Here is a 20287-nt window from a genome sequence, read left to right as displayed (position 1 = left end):
ATCCTGTATGAGGTCACCTCTGAGTCTTCTCCTTTTTAGAGAAAGAGCCCCAGCCTGTTCAGTTCTCCTGACAGTTGTACCCTCTCAGTGCTGGAATCAGTCTTAGAGATCTTATTTGCACTCCCCCCAGTGCCTCTACATTTTTTTTATTACATGGAGACCAGAACTCTCAGTATTCTGTAGTCTAGCCATGGTTCTTTTGAAGGTTACATCATTTCTCTGTTTTCGAATTCAGTCACTCTAGAAATGAACTCCAGTGATTTGTTTGCACGTTTTATGACAATATTAATTTATGCCACTATATTAATGATTTGCCAATCTGTATCTATAGACACTTTTGTGTTTCTACCCCAAATTAAACTATTATTTTCCAAGGTGCAGGTGATTTCCTTACTCCCTATCAAAGCACATCATTTTATATTTATCTGTATAGAATCTCATTTGCCACTTGTAAGCCAATTTTGCAAATTTGTTAATATTGTCATATATTTTGTCACAGTCTTCTTCAATATCAACTGTATTTCACAGTTTGGTGTCATGTACAAATTTTGATATTGTATCTCTGATTCTTCAATTCCTTTATGTAAATATTTAAAAACAAACAAAAGTCCTAGCACCAATCTTGCGTATCACCACTCCCCTTCTCCCAGTTTGAGTAACTACCTTCATCCCCTTGCCCCCTGTTTTCTAACCAGCTTGCTATCTATTCAGCTACTTGTCCCCTGACTCCACATGTTCTGACTATAGTTATAAACCTACCTAATAAAAAGCCTTTTGAAAGCCCATGTATATCACATTCACTGCATTACCCTTATCTACTCTTTCTGCAATAAGACAAAGGATTGGAATGACCAAAGATGCATTTAAAAAATTGGGAAAGATGATGATCAACTCAAAATCAGCCATGAAAAGGAAGCTCAGAATCCTGAAATGCTCCATCACACAAATTTTGACATACAGAAATGTGTGTTGGATGATCAGTGAAGCAATGCAGAGAAGAATTGAGGCTGCAGAGTTGTGGTTTTTTGAGGTGTATAATGAAGATATTTTGGACAAGTCACACTGCCAATGAAGAGGTGCTAGTGTGCTAGCAAAAGAACTTTGCTGACCAAAATCAGGAAGGGACAGTTGGAATTTCTTGAACAACATCTGCAAGTTCCCCTCCAAGCCACATAGCATCCTGACTTGAAACTATATCACCATTCCTTCACAGGGTCAAAATCCTGGAACTCCCTCCCTAACTGAGGATGTACCCTCAATGCAACAGCTCGTCATCACCTTCTCGAGGGCAATTGGGAATGGACAATGAATGCTGGCCTAGCTAGCAATGCCCACATCCCATGAAAGAATTTTTAAAAATCAGGATTTAGAAAGTCTGATGCTGATGGGACAGATCAATGGTAAAAGAGATTGAGGTAGACAAAGAACGATCTGTCTAAAGAACCTTGCCAACTGGATGCATGCACCACCAATGAAGATTAATATGGAGGTACCAGGAGCGAGAGAGACTCTGTTACTTTAAAGAATTGAGTGCGATTGGTCAAGTATGACCTTTCCTTTTGAAATCTATGTTTTTATTCTTTGTTATGTTTTCAGTTGGTAGATGTTTTTCTATTAAACCTTTGAGTAAAGATTCCAGTATCTTTTCTACCACTGATGTGATAGCTGTTACATGGTTCCTGGACTTGCTTCATCACTCTTTTTTTGAATACAGGAATAGTCTTTTAGTAGTACAGAACTTGAGCATTGCTGAAAAAAGTGACATGTTGAAGCTTTTTGCTTTGCGCTCATCAGAAGAGTGTGCTGATTGGTTGGCAAATGGACTCTGATTGTTAGAGATGTTGCCATGTAGAATGCACTAGTAATGTAACCAACAGTTAACTGCTGACCATTGTTTGAAATTTAAACCAGGCAGCTTGACCCTGATTGGTCAAGGCATTGCCCTGAGGAATGAGTCGGTGAATGGGCTGTCACTTATTTTGTTTAGGTAAAACAGGCACAATGTGTGTACATGTTCTTTCTATCTGCATAAAACAGAGCCCTGTGTATTAATACATGTAGCTACCAGTACACACAAATGGACCACATTGCGAGCCCAACTGACAATCTTAAATTGGTAAAAACAAAAAACTGCGGATGCTGGAAATCCAAAACAAAAACAGAATTACCTGGAAAAACTCAACTGGTCTGGCAGCATCGGCGGAGAACAAAAGAGTTGACGTTTCAAGTCCTCATGACCCTTTAACAGAATCAGTTCTGTTGAAGGGTCATGAGGACTTGAAACGTCAACTCTTTTCTTCTCCGCCGATGCTGCCAGACCAGTTGAGTTTTTCCAGGTAATTCTGTTTTTGTTTTTAATCTTAAATTGTTTATCAGTGTAATTCTTAGCACACAGGATTATTTAGCAAATGTTGTCCAATCGCAGAATCACATCTCATGGTGGACACTGTTTTGGGTTTTGCTGGGTTGGTTACAGTCTATATCTTGCTCGTTACGAACAGCAGCTGGGACATGCTATTTGATACAATCCGCCAGTCTTTGGGACATACAGCCTACATACCCAGCATCACAGTGGCACTGAAAGTCATATACCACATTACTCATTTGTGTGATAGACAGAACATCTTAATGGGTTGACAGCAGCATCCTGTGGTGAATACCACTCTTGTTGCTACTGCATCGTAGCAGCATAAAACAGCTAGCTTCACCTGTTGCTCAAATTTTTGAGATACCTTGCCCTTCCAAGGTAATCTGAGGTAGGATACTTTTCAGGATCAAAAGTGATAGCCTTGGGCTTGTTCATGCATTTGTGTGATATACAGCGCAAAATGATCTGATCAGGGTAGCCATTATCCTGCAGGATGCCTTTGATGCGCCTAATTTCAGCATCAAACTTGCATGGTGAGCAAATGGCTTGGGTCCCAATTACAAGGTAGCCAATCAGACCAATCTTAAACCAGGTGGAACTGTAAGAATCCCAACGTGAATATTGGACAATTAAGGTAGGCTTGTGATAGAGAACCTCCTGGAAGATTTCTCAACTAGTATGTCAAGGAAGGGGAATTCAATTGATTGCTCCACCTTAAAGTTGAATTTGAGCACTGGATGGAGCCCATTAAGACATGTAAGGAAATTATTACATGCAGCTTTGGATTTAAATATAGCAAACGCATCATCCACTTATCAGAAATATGTGAGGGGATAGGAGGTTAGGTGCCATTCTATCAAAGACACGTTTCTCATGGAACCCAACAAAGATGTTTGCGAGAGCTAGACCTTGAGGGGATCCCATGACAGCATCATCATTTGGGCGTACATAGTGCCCTTAAAACAGAACTCAACTGCATGAGTTGCTGAGTTCATAACTTCATTGAATACTGATTCACGCAATGGTGGTGGGTCTAGAGCTTTGACATGTCACTTTTCTCAGCAATACAGGTATAACATTAGCTTTCCTCTGGCACTATTCCCTTTTCTAGCACTGCTGTTTCTCATCTAGTTTCTTTGTGCACAGATGCAGTAACCTGGGCCTGGGGTTGTATCCTTCTATGTATTCTTAGTTTATTAATTATCTTACTCTTTTCTGTCTTTTTGATCTCTTCTACTGCTGTGTCTTTTTTGGTTATTACCTGTAGTTTAAAAACTGAAGCAAATTCATTGTTTCTCCCATTTTCACTGTCATTACTTGTGAGTTTATCTTATGCATCCCTTAGTGGCCCTATCCCTATTTTTCCCTTTTGTTACTCATATGTTGGTTAAATATTTTACTGTATCTCTTTATGTTCTTCGAATTTTTAACTTTGTAATCTCTCTTGGCTTTAATTGTTGTTTTAACTTTTTTTCCTAAGCTCTCTGTTTTCTTCTTTGTCGTCTTCTTCTTTGTTGTCTATGTGCTTAACGAATGTTTTTTTCCTTTATTTCCACTTTTACCCCTCATCACTCTCTTCATCCACAGTGTTTAATTTTTGGCTAGTTTGCTCTCGCTTCTTAAAGGAATATATTTCTCGTGAACTCTCGATCACCTTTTAATAAATAGTTCCCACCACTGTTCTATCTTGAATGAGCCGTGGCTCAGTTGGAAGCACCCTTGCCCTCTGACTCAGAAGGTCGTGGGTTCAAGTCCGACTCTAGGATTCAAGGTTGACTCTCTAGCACTGTTCTGAGGGAATGCTGCACATTTGGAGATGCTGTCTTTTGAATGAGATGTTAGGCCGAGTCTCTGTCTGCCCCTTCAGGTAAATGTAAATGATCCCATGGCATTATTTTGAAGAAGAGCAGGCGGGTTATACCTGGTGTTCTGGCCAAATTTATCCCTCAATTAACATCACAAAAACAAATCTAGTCGTCATCACATTGCTGTTTGTGGGAGCTTGCTGTGCACAGATAGTTCCTGTGTACATCACAATAGTAACTGCAGTTCAAAGATACAGCATTGACTGTGGAGCACTTTGTCCTGACCTGCAGTCTCATTTCCCTTTATATCTTTGTCAATATTTGTTTCCTGTTTTAACTTCCCTAGTTCCACCTTCATCCTCCTTCACTTAGCTTTTATCTGAACTATTATTTTGTCTTTGTCTTTCTTCTGTCTTTCTCAATCATTATATTAAACCGGAACACATGGTAAACACTCCATTCTCTTTTTTCCCCCTCTTCCCTAGCTGCTGTTGCAGTTTATTTGGGGCTGGTGGAAATCTGCTATAATTATTATTGCGTTTTTTACTCACTTCATAGATTTACTTAAATATTTCTCCCTCCTGTTTCTTTCCGCTCTTGAGTGGTCTGTAGTGATCAATTCCCTCTTATCCTTTAACTCAATCCAGAAGGATTCTGTTTCTATTTTAATGTTAGTAATGTACTTTTATCTGCTGCTGTTATGTTATCTCTAATTAGTGCAGCCAGCCTCCCCCTTCTTCCTTCCCTATACTTTCTAAATAGATGACATCCTAAGAACATAGGAGCAGGAGTATGGCCATTCAGCACGTTGAGCCTGCTCACCATTCACTACCATCCACTTCAATGCCTTTTTCCCGCACTCTTCCCTTATCCCTTTATGTCATTGGTATTCAGAAATCTGTCAATCTGTGCCTTAAACATACTCCAGGACTGAGCTTCCACAGCCCTCTGGGTTAGAGAATTCCAAAGATTCCCAACCCTGTAAGTAAGAAAAAAAAAATTCTCATCTCGTCTGAAATGGCTTTCCCATATTTTAAAATTTGTCCCCTGGTCCTCGACACCCCAGCCAGGGGTAACATTTTACCTGCATCTGCCCTGCCTATCCCTTTAAGTATTTTGTAGGTTTCAAAGAGATCACCTCTCATTCTTTGAAACTCTAGAGAATACAGTCCCAGTCTCCCCTGCAGTATTTAACCCTCAGTCCTGTTTTTATATGTAGGCATGTTTGGTTACCTTGCTATATCTGGCTCTTCTCTATGGATTATTGCTGGCAGTAACCCCATTTTGTTTTGGATGCTGTGTACATTGCTGCACAGGCAATTTAATTTTTTTTATTAATCTTTCATCTCGTTTTTTTTGTCTTATTTTATGCTTATGTTCTATAACTTTACCTGTTCCCTGATTGTTCATTTTACCCATATTCTATTGTTGATCTGACCTTTTACTTTTACCTCTCTGATCTTTAATATGCTGTTATTTCTACCAGACGCTTCCTCCTTTCTCACTAGTTTAAAGCTCTATCTGCAGGTTGAAAAGTGTTAATAGGCTGATTGTTTTCAAGTGATCATCAACTCTCCCTCTGATATAACAGATTAACACAGGTAGTGAGGTCAATGTTGTAGTCCTATTACAATGAAGTGTATGCTCTAGTTGTAAGTGAGGGCAGTTGTTACTAACTGGGGAAAGATTAGGGCATTATTCTTAAGCATATATAAGAACTGGTTTCCACCTATAGGGAAAGAAGAAAAGTGAGTCTGTGCCTTTTGTTCTCTGGGTTATATGAATAAACCTATGTTAAGGAATACTGATTCCAGATTTCCCCTTTACTCAGTGAATGAGCAGCAAATTACAACAACCTGTGCCTATTTCAACCCTCTATAGTTGGACAATGATGCCCAATATTTGGTGCTGAGTTATAGTTCCATAGGTCCACAGGCTGCTCCCTCTTAAATTAAAACAGAAAATGCTGGAAATGCTTAGCAGATCAGGCAGGATCTCTGGAGATAAAGACAAGAGTTAAAGTTCTGTCGAAGGGTCATGAGGACTCGAAACGTCAACTCTTTTCTTCTCTGCCGATGCTGCCAGACCTGAGTTTTTCCAGGTAATTCTATTTTTGTTAATGTTTCTGGTCAATGTACTTTCATCAGATAGTTAGAGGTTTTCTCATTGGTTACTGCAAGTGAACAGGTATTGGTACAGTTTACTCACAGTGACAGCTTCCTCTGTTCACAGGCAATCTTTTCTGCATCGGAGCCATTGAATGCTCTTAGATGAAGGGAATACACCAAGCTGGTTCATAAGGAACATGGGCATTGAGCCAGAAGGGTGACGGAACACTTGGTTGAAGTTAACATAAGAAATAAGAAAGTAAACAATGGCTCTTCAAGCCTACTCTGCCATTCATTAAAATCATGGTTGATCCAACTTTCCTTCCTTTGGAGTAAAGAGTGAGGCAGAGAGGTTTGGGGGAGAAGAGTGGTCCGAATGGTCCATTTGGGAGGGCGTATCAGGCTTGGGGAGGTTACAGTGATCCAGTTGGACCAGACCATGCCAAGCCACACACAGGTTTGTAGACTGAGATAAGGGGTTTTAGATGTAATGTGGATGTGCAGCCATTAACTCATTGAAGACTGGGTGCTGAGTGAGTAGGACTAAGTACAGCACAGGATATGAGAACTTGGCAGATGTTGAAGTTAATGGATGGAGGAGGGTAAGAGGCCAATGAGGAAAGTGCCAGTCAATTGAGTCCAGATGTAACCAACGCATCTATTAACAGGTACCAGCAATGTAATGGAGTCCAAAGCTCAGCTTAAACTCAAACAGAGCGACCAGACTTTCTCCTGTGTGAGTACCCAGGGGGTGGATCTAGTGCCCCAGGAATGCCTTTATTACTTAGGCTGCAATGGTTCAATTAGAAGGCCTGCCACCGCATTCTGAGGGAATGTAGAGATGGTGATAATAAATGCTGACCTCACCAGTGACGCCCATGTCCCAAGAATGAATCAAAAGGTACATAACAATGATACAAGAGACAACATTTACACATGAGCATACAAATTAGGAGCAGGAGTAGGCCACTAGTCCCCTCGAGCTTTCTTCGCCATTCAATAAGATCATCGCTGACCTGACTGTCAACTCCACACTCCCATCTACCTCCGATAACCTTTCACCCCCATGCTTATCAAGAATCTATCTGGCTCTCCCTTAAAAATATTCAAAAACTCTGCCTTTGCTGCCTTTTGAGGAAGAGCGTTCTAAATACCACCCTCAGAGAAAAAAATTCTTATCTCTGTCTTCAATGGGAAACCCCTTATTTTTAAATAGTGATCTCTCTAGTTCTATCTTCTCCCACAAGGGGAAACATCCTCTCCACATCCACCCTGTCAAGACCCCTCAGGACTGTAAAGTTTCAATCAGGTCTCCTCTTATACTTCTAATTAACAAGCTTCATTCAAGTTCAGCCCCGCATCAGCATCTGTATCAAATTTTATGAGAGAGGCTTTGGGCAGAAGAGGCACAGACAAATTGAGAGAGGCTGCTAAGCTGTCAAGGCAAGTGGACTTGTAAGCATGGGAGCTTTTTTCACTCAGAACTTGTCTCCAACCAGCAAAGAGGACAATGTACCAATCTATTACATTGAATCGACTGATGATGCAGCTAGCTGTAAGGAAGTGAGATCAACATCAAAATCTTTGCAATGAAATAGTGGTAACAGATCAATGGTGGCTCTTGATTTCCATAGTGGGTATTTTGTTGATGGTTGAATTGATCTCACTGTTATTCCTAGGCAGGTGGAATTTGCATTCCACATCATCCACAGAAACTTAATCTTCCGCTAAGACAAACTCCAAGTGATCAGTCACATATCCCGGATGAATAATTAAAATATATAAACTTAATGATAAGGATTGGGTGTGGAAAGAGTTTGACAAGTTTGACTTGGGGTAGACGTGACACCGTCATTCAGCACGTAGATTTTAGCAGAGTTAACTGCCTCCAGTCTTGCATGTACAGCAACCCAAACATCCCATTGTCACCTCTAAAATTGACTCTTCCAAGGCTCTCCTAACCAGCCTCCATCTCGTACCCTCTATAAGCTTTGAGCTTAACCAAAACTCTGCCCACATTCTAACTTGCACCAACTTTCATCTGCTGTGCTTGCTAATCTACATTAGCACCCAGCCTAGCAATGTCTCAATTTCAAAATTGTCATCCTTGTTTTCAAATCCTTCTGTGTTCATACCCCTCCCTATCTCTGTAACCTCCTGTAGCCCCACTATGCTCCTCAAAATCTAGCATCTTCCACATCCCCTATTTTGATTGCTATACCATTGGCAACCATGTCTTCAAATCCTCAGGCCCTAAACTCTAGAATTCCCTTCTTAAACCTCTGCAGCTCTCACTTCCCCTTTAAGATGCTCCTCAAAGTTTACCTCTATAACAAAGCATTTAGTCACCTGTCTCTTTATATGGCTGGATGTAAAATTCTGTTTGATAACTCCTGTGAAGCACTGTGGAATGTTTCGCTATGTTAAAAGTGCTATATCAATGCAAATGGTTATTATCGTCCTGTAGATGGGCAAGTGAGAAATGCTGAGCAGGGAGCAGGTAATCCACATTTGAGAATTATGTGTTGCCCCACTTTCCGAGTTTATATGAGGGTGGATGTCCCCTGGGATTGTGGTCTCCAGGTTGAAGGAATCTATTTGTTATTGATTGTAACCATTCCACTCCTTGGTTTCCTTATGAGTTTGGATGCTCTCGAGGCTTGAGGTGGATCTTGTGTAGAAATGCCATATTTGCTGCATCTTTAGATAAAATTGGTATGTTCTTCCATTCAGATGATGTATGCCAGCATTTCGGCCCCTGTGGTTTCTTTTTTTTTAAGAGGCTGGTTTTTGTCCAGTACAGTAGCAGCCTGGGAGTTGCCTACAGGTAGAGGAGCTGTTCATGTTGGTGGTGGGAGCAATCTCATTCTGTGAAACTGCCACTATTATGGTCATTGTTCTCATTACCTGTGGCAGTGCTCCCCCTGGGCTCTGTCCTTCTGGCTGTACCTATGCAACACCATGGGCACCTTTTCCCCATTGCAGTGTTTGAAATAGGTTCCTGCACCCATTCTGAGATTTGTTTGTTTTTAAGGGTACATGGTGGGTGAGGTAAAACTCTCATGAAAGCTGGAGATAGTCTGTCAAAACTGCATTCTCTTTACATAACAATAGTGACTACACTTTAAAATGCACTTTGGTGGTCATAAAGTGCTTTGAGACATCCAGTGGTTGTGTAAATGGCAGTCCTTCTTTCATTTGTTTTTGTTCTTTCTTTCTCTCTCCCCATCTTTGTGCACAGCCACCCTTGCTGTGCACATGGAATTTACAGCACAGAACCAGGTCATTCAGTTCAGTGACTTTATGTTATAGATAAGCCTCCTCCCACCTTACTCAATTTCACCCCATCAGCATATCCTTTGTTTTTTTTCTGCCTCATATACTTATCTAGTTTCCCCTTAAAAGCATCAAGTCAGCACTTAGCTGACTGGCAGAGCTGATGTTTCCCAGTCATTAATTCCTGCAAGTTTCATTTTCATTGGATGTTTTTCTCTGTAGCTCAATTTTGTATTGTGTAATGATCATGTATTTCATGAGTTACTCATTTGATGTAAATTTTGACGAGCCTAATGACTTCAGTGACTGTTTGCTTTGAAGTCACAATCTTCTGATCTAGGTGCGAACTGGATTTTTTAAAAAACTTTTATTGTAAACTAAAGTGGAGAATTTGTGAACAAGTGTTGCAGACACTGAAATATGTAATCCAGATCCTGTATACTACTTTCCTTATTACAATCCAAGGACTTGATGTGGCCATGAAATGGTGACGAATAGATTTATGTAAGGGGGGAAAAACAAATGGTGTTTAAGCTGAAATGGCTGACATCAAATCATTTAATAATGTATTGGAACATTTTAATCATTTCGTGCTGAGATTTAAAAGTAAAATTGTTTGCTTTAATTTTCAGATATCAACAGAACATTTCCTGATAATGTGCACTTTCGCAGGACTGCTAACCCCTCCTTACAGGATGCACTTTTCAACATTCTAGTGGCATATGGAAACCACAACAAAATAATTGGCTATTGCCAGGTATGTGGTGTCTGGTTCTTTAAGTAGTATGATCTGATCAATGCGCAGGCCAAACACTTTTGCAGTGCAGGCCCTTCTTCAGATCTTTCTTCCAAAACCTGCCCATTGTCTCCACAAACTCGGGTCTAATGTCAAGAAGTATGTTACGGAGCGATCAATACCTGGACCAAAGGGTGGAAGCACAAGAGCAAGTCATTAAAGGTGCAGTTGGAATATTGGGTGTCTATGGAGGGATGAGCCAGAGGGTGGGTGAGTCTCCACAGATCTTCATGTTCTGGAGTCATGTTCTGAAGATTGATTACATTAGCCAGCTCAGTGAGTGGCTTAAATAATTCATATAAAACATAAAATACCTGATTTTTGTGTCTCTCCACCCACCCCACCTCTCTCTCTTTCCCCCTTCACTTTTCTTCTCCTTCACGTTCCCTTTCGCGCACGCTTTCTTGCTCTCCATCCTTTTATCCGTTTTCCCACACTGGCTGGCTCACACACTCACTCCCTGGTGAATACTGTTTTCCTTGTCTTTCCTGTTACCTCAGTGCCTTTCAGTTTCTGTTTATTTCTCCTTTTTCTGTTTCTCATTTGCGTCCATCTCCTCCCTTCTTCTTATTCCTGCTGTCCACACATCCAATTCTCTATTTTCAACCCAAATCCCACAAATACACAAAATGAGGTGGTAGTGTTACTGACCAAGTGGAAAACTGCAACCTTGTGCCTGACACTGCTGAGGTCTGCAGCATTATACTCAAACAGGTGAGCCCACAGGGGAACATAACTCTTGGCTGTAATCCAGCTAAAAAGCTTCCACTGTTCTACTTTAAATACTGAGCAGGTAGACAGTGGGTCTGCATGTTCCCCAACCTGTCTGAAAATGCCTTTTCTCCATTTTCCCTGTTAGAGTAGATAATGCAGGAAATTTGGGAAGAGAATGTGTTGGATATTGCCATCATCCTCCATTGCTGCAGGAAGACCTGGTTCTCTAATTGACCACGTCTCAGTGCCAACTGGTCTCCCACATGAAGATGATGAGTAGCCAGGTCTGACATGGTGACCCCTCAGCACTTATGTTTGATGACATAACCTTTGGAAGAGCTAAGGCTCCAACAGGCAGTTTCTGCAATGTTCCTGACCATCAGCATAGCCTCCATACTGATGAAAAATATTTTATTTACTTGTGTCTGATTATCACTTCAGCACATTAGTTGGGCTGTGCCACTAGTTTTATCGCACTTCCATTTCCTGTGAGATGAAGGCCTGCCTCCAGTATCATGTAAGCTAACTATTGCAGGCTCTGTGTTGGCAGTCATAGTGACAATGAACTTAACTCATTGTGTGCTGGCTTATGTGGGATAGTGGTGGGGAACTGGGGTGTGTGACTAAACTACCTTCATTCCATTTTTCAGCTGAGAAGTTACATTGAGGCATTTATTGGGTGGATGGAAAAAAACTTCATGCCCACTGTTGGAGAAGGAGAAACGTAGTCCTCTCCAGTGTCCTGGGGCCAATATTTTTCCCTTGACTAACATCACTAAATCCTGTTCGTTTATCTTGCTTCTGTTTGTGGGAGCTTGCTGTGTGTGATTTAGCCTCTACATTTCCCAATGTTACAAAAGTGGTCACGCTACAACAGTACTTCATTGACTGTGAATACTTTGGGATGTCCTGAGATCATGGATGCCACTGTATAAATGTGTGTTTCTTTTGGCCAGATGATTTTCAAACTTCTACGCCCAAGTGTTCCCCAGTTTCTTTTAAGATTATTTTTATCTACATAACACTGGGTTTGTTGTATGATAGGATGATTCTTAGCACCATCCTTTTATGCTTGGTATTGTTTTGAATTTTGCTTGCTCAGGAAGTCACTGGTGCCAAAACGTTATCAGTTTCACCTAATGTTTCTTTAATGGGAAGGAAGTGCCACTTGATTGACATGCACAACATTTTCAGTGGGATTTTCCTACCCCGCCTACCGTGGGACTGGAAATTCCCCAAAGTCAACGGACCTTTTGCTGGTCCATCAAATTTTCCGTCCTGCCTGCTACGATTCCTACAGTGGGCAAGACTGGAAAATCATGCCCTTTATCTTTTTTTTTCCATGCACTATGTGTCAAACTTGAACACTCTGGCTGATGTTCAAGGAACATAAGTTTCAATCATTAAACAGTGATGAGCAAGCACACTAGTGGAGTGTCTCTTTGTATATTCTCCTGGCAGGAGGAGTTGGAGCTCATTGCTGCCCATATTGGCTACCTTTTAGGTAGCGGCATAGGTAATGTTAAATAAATAAAACGAAATAAGTATATATGATCTTGTAGCTATTACAGAGACATGGCTGCAAGATGACAAAGGCTGGGCCAAGTGTACATGACATTTTGGAAAGACTGGAAGCTAGGAAAAGATGTGGGGTAGCTCTGTCAATTAAGGGTGACATGAGTACAATAGATAAAGGTGATGTTAGTTCTATAGATCAAGATGTAGAATCAATTTGGATAGAGATAAGAAGACACTTGTGGGAGTAGTTTATAGGTTCCCTAACAGTAAGTATACTGTAGGGCACTGTAGAAATAATGGGAGCTTGTAAGAAAGATACAACAATAATCTTAATTTTAATCTACATACAGATTAGATGAATCAGATTGGCAAAGGTAGCCCAAAGGGAAGATGAATTCACAGAATGTTTTTGGGACAATTTCTTAGAGCTCACGTCCTGTAACCACTCAGAGAGCAGGCTATTCTGGACCTGGTAATGTGCATTGGGACAAGATTAATTAATGACATCTTAGTAAAGCAGCCTTGATCATAACATGATTGAATTTCACATTCAGCTTGAGGGTGAAAAATGTGGATCTAAGACTAGTGTTTTAAACTTAAATAAGGGCATGAAGGCAGAACTGGGAAATTGGGTTAAAGGGTACAATTTCGAAGAATGAGAGGTGACCTCTTTGAAACATACAAAAGCCTTAAAGGAATAGACAGGGTAGATGCAGGTAAGATGTTTCCCCTGGTTGGGGAGTCTAGAACCAGGAGACACAATTCAAAATAAGGGGGAAGCCACTTTGGACCGAGATGAGGAGAAATTTCTTTACTCAGAGGGTTGTGAATCATTGGAATTCTCTACCCCAGAGGGCCATGGAAGCTCAGTCATTGAGTGTGTTTAAGGGAGAGATTGATAGTTTTCTGATTGGCAATAACATAAAGGATTATGGTGATGGTTTGGGTAAAGGCATTGAAGTGTTCAATCAGCCATGATCATATTGAATGGCAGAGCAGGCTCAACAGGCTGAATGGTCTCCTGTTCCTGTATTCCCATGACAGTAGAGATGCAGTGACAGACATTTAAGGAGATATTTCATAACTTTCAACTAAGATACATTCCACTGAGAAGGAATGACTCTAGAAGAAGAATGCACTATCCACGACTAACCAAGAAAGTTAAAGAAAAAGCGTTCAGTTCTGCAGAGACTGATGGTAGGTCAGAAGATTGCCCCTTTGCAGACATGAGGAGAGAGAAATTAGGGTATGAGAAAAAGCTAACTAGAAATGTAGACACTGTTACTTTTGTAAGTATTTAAAAAGGAAAAGCGTATCTCAAGTGAGCATTGAGGCTCTAGAGAATGTGTCTGGAGAAATAAGGAAATGGCGGAAGAGTTGAACAGATATTTTATGGCTGCCTTCACTGTAGAAGACACAAATAACATCCCAGAAATACTTGTAAATGAAGAGGTGAAAGGGAGAGAGGAACTTAAAACAATTACAGTTACCAGGGAAACAGTACTGAGAAAACTATTAGAACTAAAAGCTGACAAATCCCCAGCATCCTAAGGCTTTAAAAGAAGTGGCTGCTGAGATAGTAGATGCGTTGGTTGTAATTTTACAAAATTCCCTCGATTCTGCAAAGGTTCCATCAGATTGGAAAAAAGTGAATATAACTCATTTATTCAAGAAAGGAGGAAACTTCAAGCCATTTAGCCTAACATCTGTCATAGGCAAAATGCTGGAATCTATTATTAAGGAGGTTATAGCAGGAAATTTAGAAAATCTTAATGCAATTAGGCGGAGTCACCATGATTTTGTGAAAGGGAAATTTGTGTTTGACTGATTTATTGGAGTTCTTTGAGGAAGTAACAAGCATCATGGATAAAGGGGAGCCTGTGGATGTGGTGTACTTAGATTTCCAGAAAGCGTTTGATCTGGTGCCATGAAAGTTAGTGGTGTAGAGGGTAACATATTAGCGTGGATAGAGGATTGGTTAGCTAACAGGAAACAGCTGGGATAAATGGGTCATTTTCGAATTGGCAAGCTGTAACTAGTGGAGGTGTCACAGGAATCAGTCTGGATCCTCAACCATTTACAATCTATATCAATGGGCTGAATCTTACCTATGTCGGGTGAGCTGGGCGGGTGCGGAGCCGATCGCCATTTTATGTGGGCGAGCCAATTAAGGTCCACCCAACATAATACATGTTCCGTAGCGCTCAGCGCTACCTGTATGGGCGGGGGGAGGAGGGAGAGTCAGTGCCTGCGCTCTTTGAGCATGCATGTGAAAGAATGCAGCAGTCTCCCTGAAGCACAGAATTGCCTCAGGGAGATTAAGTACATAATAAAAGTTTTTCAATAATAAAGTTAAAAATTATTTAAACATGCCCCCTCATGTGACAGTGAGCTGGGACATGTTTGTGAAGTCACGAAAATTTATTTATTTATTTCATACAAGCTTCAGGAAACCTCATCCCGCCTGTGGTTGAGGTTTCCTGAAAAACACAAAGGCTGCTTGGGCTCTTCGCCTGCCTGCCAACCTTAACATTGGATGGGCAGTGTTGTTGACGACTTTAGTTGCTTTTTTAATGGCCTTAATAGGCCATTGACAGTTCGGCAGGCAAGCAGCTACCTCTGGCGTGCGCCCACCCGAACAAAATATCAAAATGATGCATGATAACGTTGGGACACCGACATCATCGCGCGTCATTTTACGCGTCAGCGTGTCGGGCCCACCCCCGCACGCCGACGGCAATATCCTGCCCAATGACTTGGATGAAGAGACCAAATGTATGATTGCTAAATTTACTGATGAGACTAAGATAGGTAGGCGAGTAAGTTGTGAAGAGGACATGAGTCTGCAAAGGGACATGGATATGTTAAGTGAGTGAGAAAAAATTTGGCAGATGGAATTTAATGTGGGGAAATGTGAACTTGTCCATTTTGGCAGGAAAAGCAAAATATTATTTAAATGGTGAAAGGTTGCAGAACTCTGAGGTACAGAAGGACCTAGGTGTCCTGGCACATGAATCACTGGGAAAGAGAAGTGTTAGAAGCAGTTCAGAGAAGGATCACTCAACTGATTCCTGGGATGAACAGGCTATCTTATGAGGAAAGGTTGGGCATGTGTTCACTGGAATTTAGAAGAATGAGAGGTGATCATATTGGAACATAAAATTCTGAAGGGACTTATGACAGGGTGGATGCTGGGAGGATGTTTCCCCTTGGGAGTAGATGAGGAGACCTAGAAGTAGGCAACAGTTTAAAAATAAAGGGGTGTCTCATTGAAGACTGAATTGAGGATGAATTTTTTTCTGAGGTTCATTAGTTTGAAATTCTCTCTCTCCCAGAGAGCAGTAGAGGCTGGGCCATTGAATATATTCAAGGCTGAGTTAGACAGATTTTTGAACGATAAGGGAGTGCAGGGTTCTGGGGAGCAGGCAGGAAAGTGGAGTTCAGAACAGATGTATTGTAATCAGCCCTGCTGAGTATTGGCATTCCTCCTAACTGCACGCAGCAGGTCCAAGCCACCATGTCTTCCCATTTTCAGCGTGGAAGCAGGCAGTATGAAAGGCAGGCTCCTGTCCAGCTTTCTTCACCTCCGCTTAAATCAGATGTGTATCTCTTATATGTCACCTTGAACATAGCTAAACATAGTATGTCTTGACTCTCTTCAAAATGTTGGACAAGCATCCAACAGGTGTGCTGACTGGAAACCTCTGCTCGTTTGCAGTTGAGATCTGAAAGCTATGCTCTGATGCAGACTTGCTGTGGGTTTCAGCCTGATGGAATAAACAGTGACATGGGGGTCTCCACCCACTGAACAGTTCCAAGGGTGTAACAAGCTGCCCATTTCACTGATTCCCTGATCTTTGAGAGGTTGCCTTTGATACTCTGCAACAGTTTCTGTGGGTGGGTCCCTTTCCGCTCAGTAAATGGCATGTGGGAGGAATCAATAAGTCATATCACTGAAATCCTTCCACCTACAATTTGAGTGTTCTTGGGAATGTGAATCGAGTAGTGTTATCCATTTCAACCTCTTCAGTCTCTTCAATGTCCTGGAAATTGCTGCATACAGGATGTAATATTAGTTCCTTGGAAGCCTCTGTTTCTACCTGTATAGGATAAAGTGGAAAAGCCTATTCTGCCAGCCTGTATAATGTGATGTAAATAGCAGATGGCTGATTCTGGTCCAGCCAGACCTGTGTCCAGCTCCAGATGTTGCTCTGCAGCAAGAATACCCAGGCATTAGAAATAGTACAGTAGAGGGTAACTAAAATGACAGCTAGCTGAAGAAACCGGAGCTCTGAGGAGAAGTGGAAGGATGTGAGATTGGTTACAGTGGAGGTAAGCACCTCGGCGGGAGATATTATGGAAGTTTTCATGTAACCCCCACGTTGTTGTGGAATCAATTAACTGAACCCTGAGAATGTGTTTGAGGTTGGTACAAACTCTAGAATCAGAGCATGGGCTCAGTCTCAGAAGAGGGAGAGGCACAGCCAGTTTGGATTTAGAGAAAGGGCAGTGACTGGGGGAGGATTGGAAATGGTACTGAGATTAGTATCTGCTGCTTGCATTGTTCCACTCATTGGAGTTTGTGAATAATTCATATCTTGGTCTTGAATTCTTCAGTTGGAATCTTACATCATTTGCCTCTTTCTCTCGCTTTTTCCTTTCAGGGAAAAAAAATCTCGTGGTTCATTATTTTTCTTCCATTTTTCAGGGGATGAATTTCATTGCTGGTTATTTACTTATAGTGACCAAGGATGAAGAGAAGTCCTTCTGGTTGTTAGACACCCTGATTGCAAAGATAGTACCAGGTACGTCAACTGCAAATATGTTGCCATACATTGCAATGGTGCAGGTATTCCTGGATCAGTATTTCTTTTTAAGCAGATAACACAGCTACTTATAAACCCGGGCAATGCTTTTATCGGACAATTACCATTATGGTCAGGAAATTTCCCCCTTTGCCACCTTAGTGTGGCATAGTTTACATTGTACCCACCACCAACTCAGAGCAGAAGGTCGTCTGAGGAAATTGAGATGTCGTTTTTCTATTTGCAGTTTGCCTTAGCCTTTTCTGAGATTCCATTTCCCCACATCCATCTCCTGTTAGGGTCTGAAGACCGAATCTTTCCACTGCAGCAGGCATTGCCCAGGCTCCAGTTCTACATTAATGAGTGAGGACAACAGAAAAGCTCTCCAGAGTTTGCAGACCACACCAAACTGAAAGGAAATGCAACCCCAAACCAATACTGGGGTGCTCCTGCTGATGGCCAGCGGATGTTATTTAATGTAGATAAATATAAAGTCACGAGTTTGGAAAGGATAATAAACAGTGGCAGTATAATCTAAACAAAATTCTACAGGAGGGGGATTTGGGGAGCTAGTGAATCTGTCACTAAAGCCATTACCACATTAGACCTTGGGCTGTATAGCCTGAGGAAAGAACACAAGTCTCAGGATGTGACTGAGTTTGTTCAGAACTCTGGTCCAACCCCATCTTGGAGCATTAGACAAAATTCTGAACCTGTATTATGAGAAAGACACCTTAGCATTGCAGAGGGTAGAGGGAAGCGAAACTAAACTGAGATCTTAAATTAGGGAGTGTACAGGGTGCAGATGCTGGGCATGTTCGCACTGGAGAAGATCCACTGTGGGATGATCTTCTAGAAAGATTTAGGATCTTAAAGGGAACATCAATATTTTTTATACAGTCACTCATCCTACAAGAGGACAGAGTCTCAAATATAGACGGAGAGGATTGATTTATAACTATTTGTAAGGATGGAATGGACTACACAGGGTGAGGTCACAGGCTGATTGTATCAGCAAATTCAGGAGAGCAGTAAGTACATGGAAAAACGTAAGTGAGGATTATGAGTGGGATATGACCAGTTGTAGTCATGGGGACCAGTCAAATGGATTTCAGTGGTCGATGGCTACGTTCCTGTGTACACCATGCTCTGGTTACCACTTTCTTTTAATGTTTTTACTTTAAATCTTTCTCCTACCTCAGAAGCTGAAAATTTTCCATGGTGGCTTCATTTTTTTTAAGAAAAGCTTAAATCAAATATCATCTGTAATATTTGAACACAGTGTAACTTAGCTCAAAAATTTCCCTAAACCAGAATCTGATTATGAATCCAACTTACCAGTCTCACAATGGAGGCACCAGAGAGAATAGCACACAGACAAGAGTACATAAACTGCAATACCTTTTCAGAATCCCAATGGGTTAGCAGAGCTACTTATGAATAACTTAATCAGTTAGTCTGCACTTTCATCTTTGAGTAAGAAGATTGTGGATTCAAGCTCCCTTTGGGACAGAAGCAAGAAACTGAGGTTGACGCTTCGATGCAGCACTGAGGGATTGTTGTACTGTTTTTTGGACAAGATGTTAATACCTGGAGTGTTGGAAATCTCATGGCACTATTCATGTTAGATAGTATCAGGAGAAGGAACCCAAGCTGAAAATACTCCTGGGCTAAGGAGGGAGATAGAGGCCAGTTTTAGTATCATGGCTGTCAGTTTACTCAACACAGGCAGGAAGTAGGACCAGGATCAAGACCAGGTTACCGCATCTTGTGTCGGTTAGTAATGACTAATGTGTGTTCAACAGGAGGAGAGCTTATCTTTTTAAAGAAATTTCCTGATGTTTACTACAAATTAGTTAAACTTGAATACATAATCTCGACTGAAACTTCGGTGTTGTAGTACTGGAGATTTCAAGGGATATGGAACAGAAGTGGATAAATGGAGTTGAGGTACAGATCAGCCATGATGATGTCAAATAGTGAACTGGGTCAGAAGTCTGACTGATCAGTTCCTGTTCCTATCAATGCTGCGCTGTCAGAGATGCTGTCTTTCAGATTAACTGTTAGACTAAACCTCCCCTTCATATCCTGGGATGGATATAAAAGATGGCACTATTTCTAAGAGCCGAGGAATTCTCCTTGGTGATCTGATCAATATTTAACCTTCAACCTACATCACTGAAACATCTGGTCATTTATCACATAGCTGTTTGTGGGAACTTGCTGTGTGGAAACTGGCTCCCTCTTGGTCCCTATATTACAATGACTACAATTCCAAAAAAAAGTACTTTGTTGGCTGTGAAGCTTTTTGGGATGTCCTGAGATTGTGAAAGGCATTATAGAAATGAGTACAGGCCTCCAAAAGTTGTGATCAAATGCAAACACTTTATCATGAGCTCTTTTAATAATGCTGTATAGTGTTTTGTAGAACATATTTGCTATTCGACCTGAAACACTGGCCTGTTTACTTTGAAAGGGACGAGTGCATTGTTACAATAGCAGAGAGGAGAATTTCACATGAAGGTAGGAAACACAGTCATGCTTACCATTTGAAAAGCTCTGTTCTTCAAGATGTAAATCAGAAAAGAGCATTTCATTAAAGGGAAATAAAAGTATAGGGAAATGGGAAAAGAGTGGGGTTAACTGGTTGCTCTTCAAAGGAGACAGGGCAAACTCTAGGACAAATGCCTTCTCTTGTGCTGTTCTAGTTGATGATTCTGGTGATCACTGTGGGTGCAAGGCCACTCTGGCTGATAGATTATGAATTATTTCCAGTTAGACCATGGTCATATAGGAGAATTCTAGGTTCTGAAACATTTTGAAAGTGGAACAGTAAAAATATCATTGAAATCTCCCTGAATTCTACACTTTTTAACCGAAAAGTTTAAGGGAAACAC

The 20287-nt window shown here is 41.2% G+C and overlaps 1 protein-coding gene across 1 annotated transcript in view; it reads left to right on the top strand.

The window, feature by feature from the left end:
• LOC121290332 (growth hormone-regulated TBC protein 1-A-like) overlaps positions 1-20287 on the top strand; it is a 57734-nt gene that overhangs the window by 23321 nt on the left and 14126 nt on the right. Inside the window, exons 4-5 of the mRNA XM_041210660.1 lie at positions 10190-10314; positions 17294-17390. Of these exons, the coding sequence (XP_041066594.1) occupies positions 10190-10314; positions 17294-17390 (222 nt within the window). The remainder of the gene's footprint in view (positions 1-10189; positions 10315-17293; positions 17391-20287) is intronic.

This window comes from Carcharodon carcharias, chromosome 18 (assembly GCF_017639515.1).
Source record: "Carcharodon carcharias isolate sCarCar2 chromosome 18, sCarCar2.pri, whole genome shotgun sequence".
Lineage (NCBI taxonomy): Eukaryota > Metazoa > Chordata > Chondrichthyes > Lamniformes > Lamnidae > Carcharodon > Carcharodon carcharias.
Note: the sequence above shows the minus strand (reverse complement) of the source record. Positions and strands in the feature narration are given on the sequence as shown.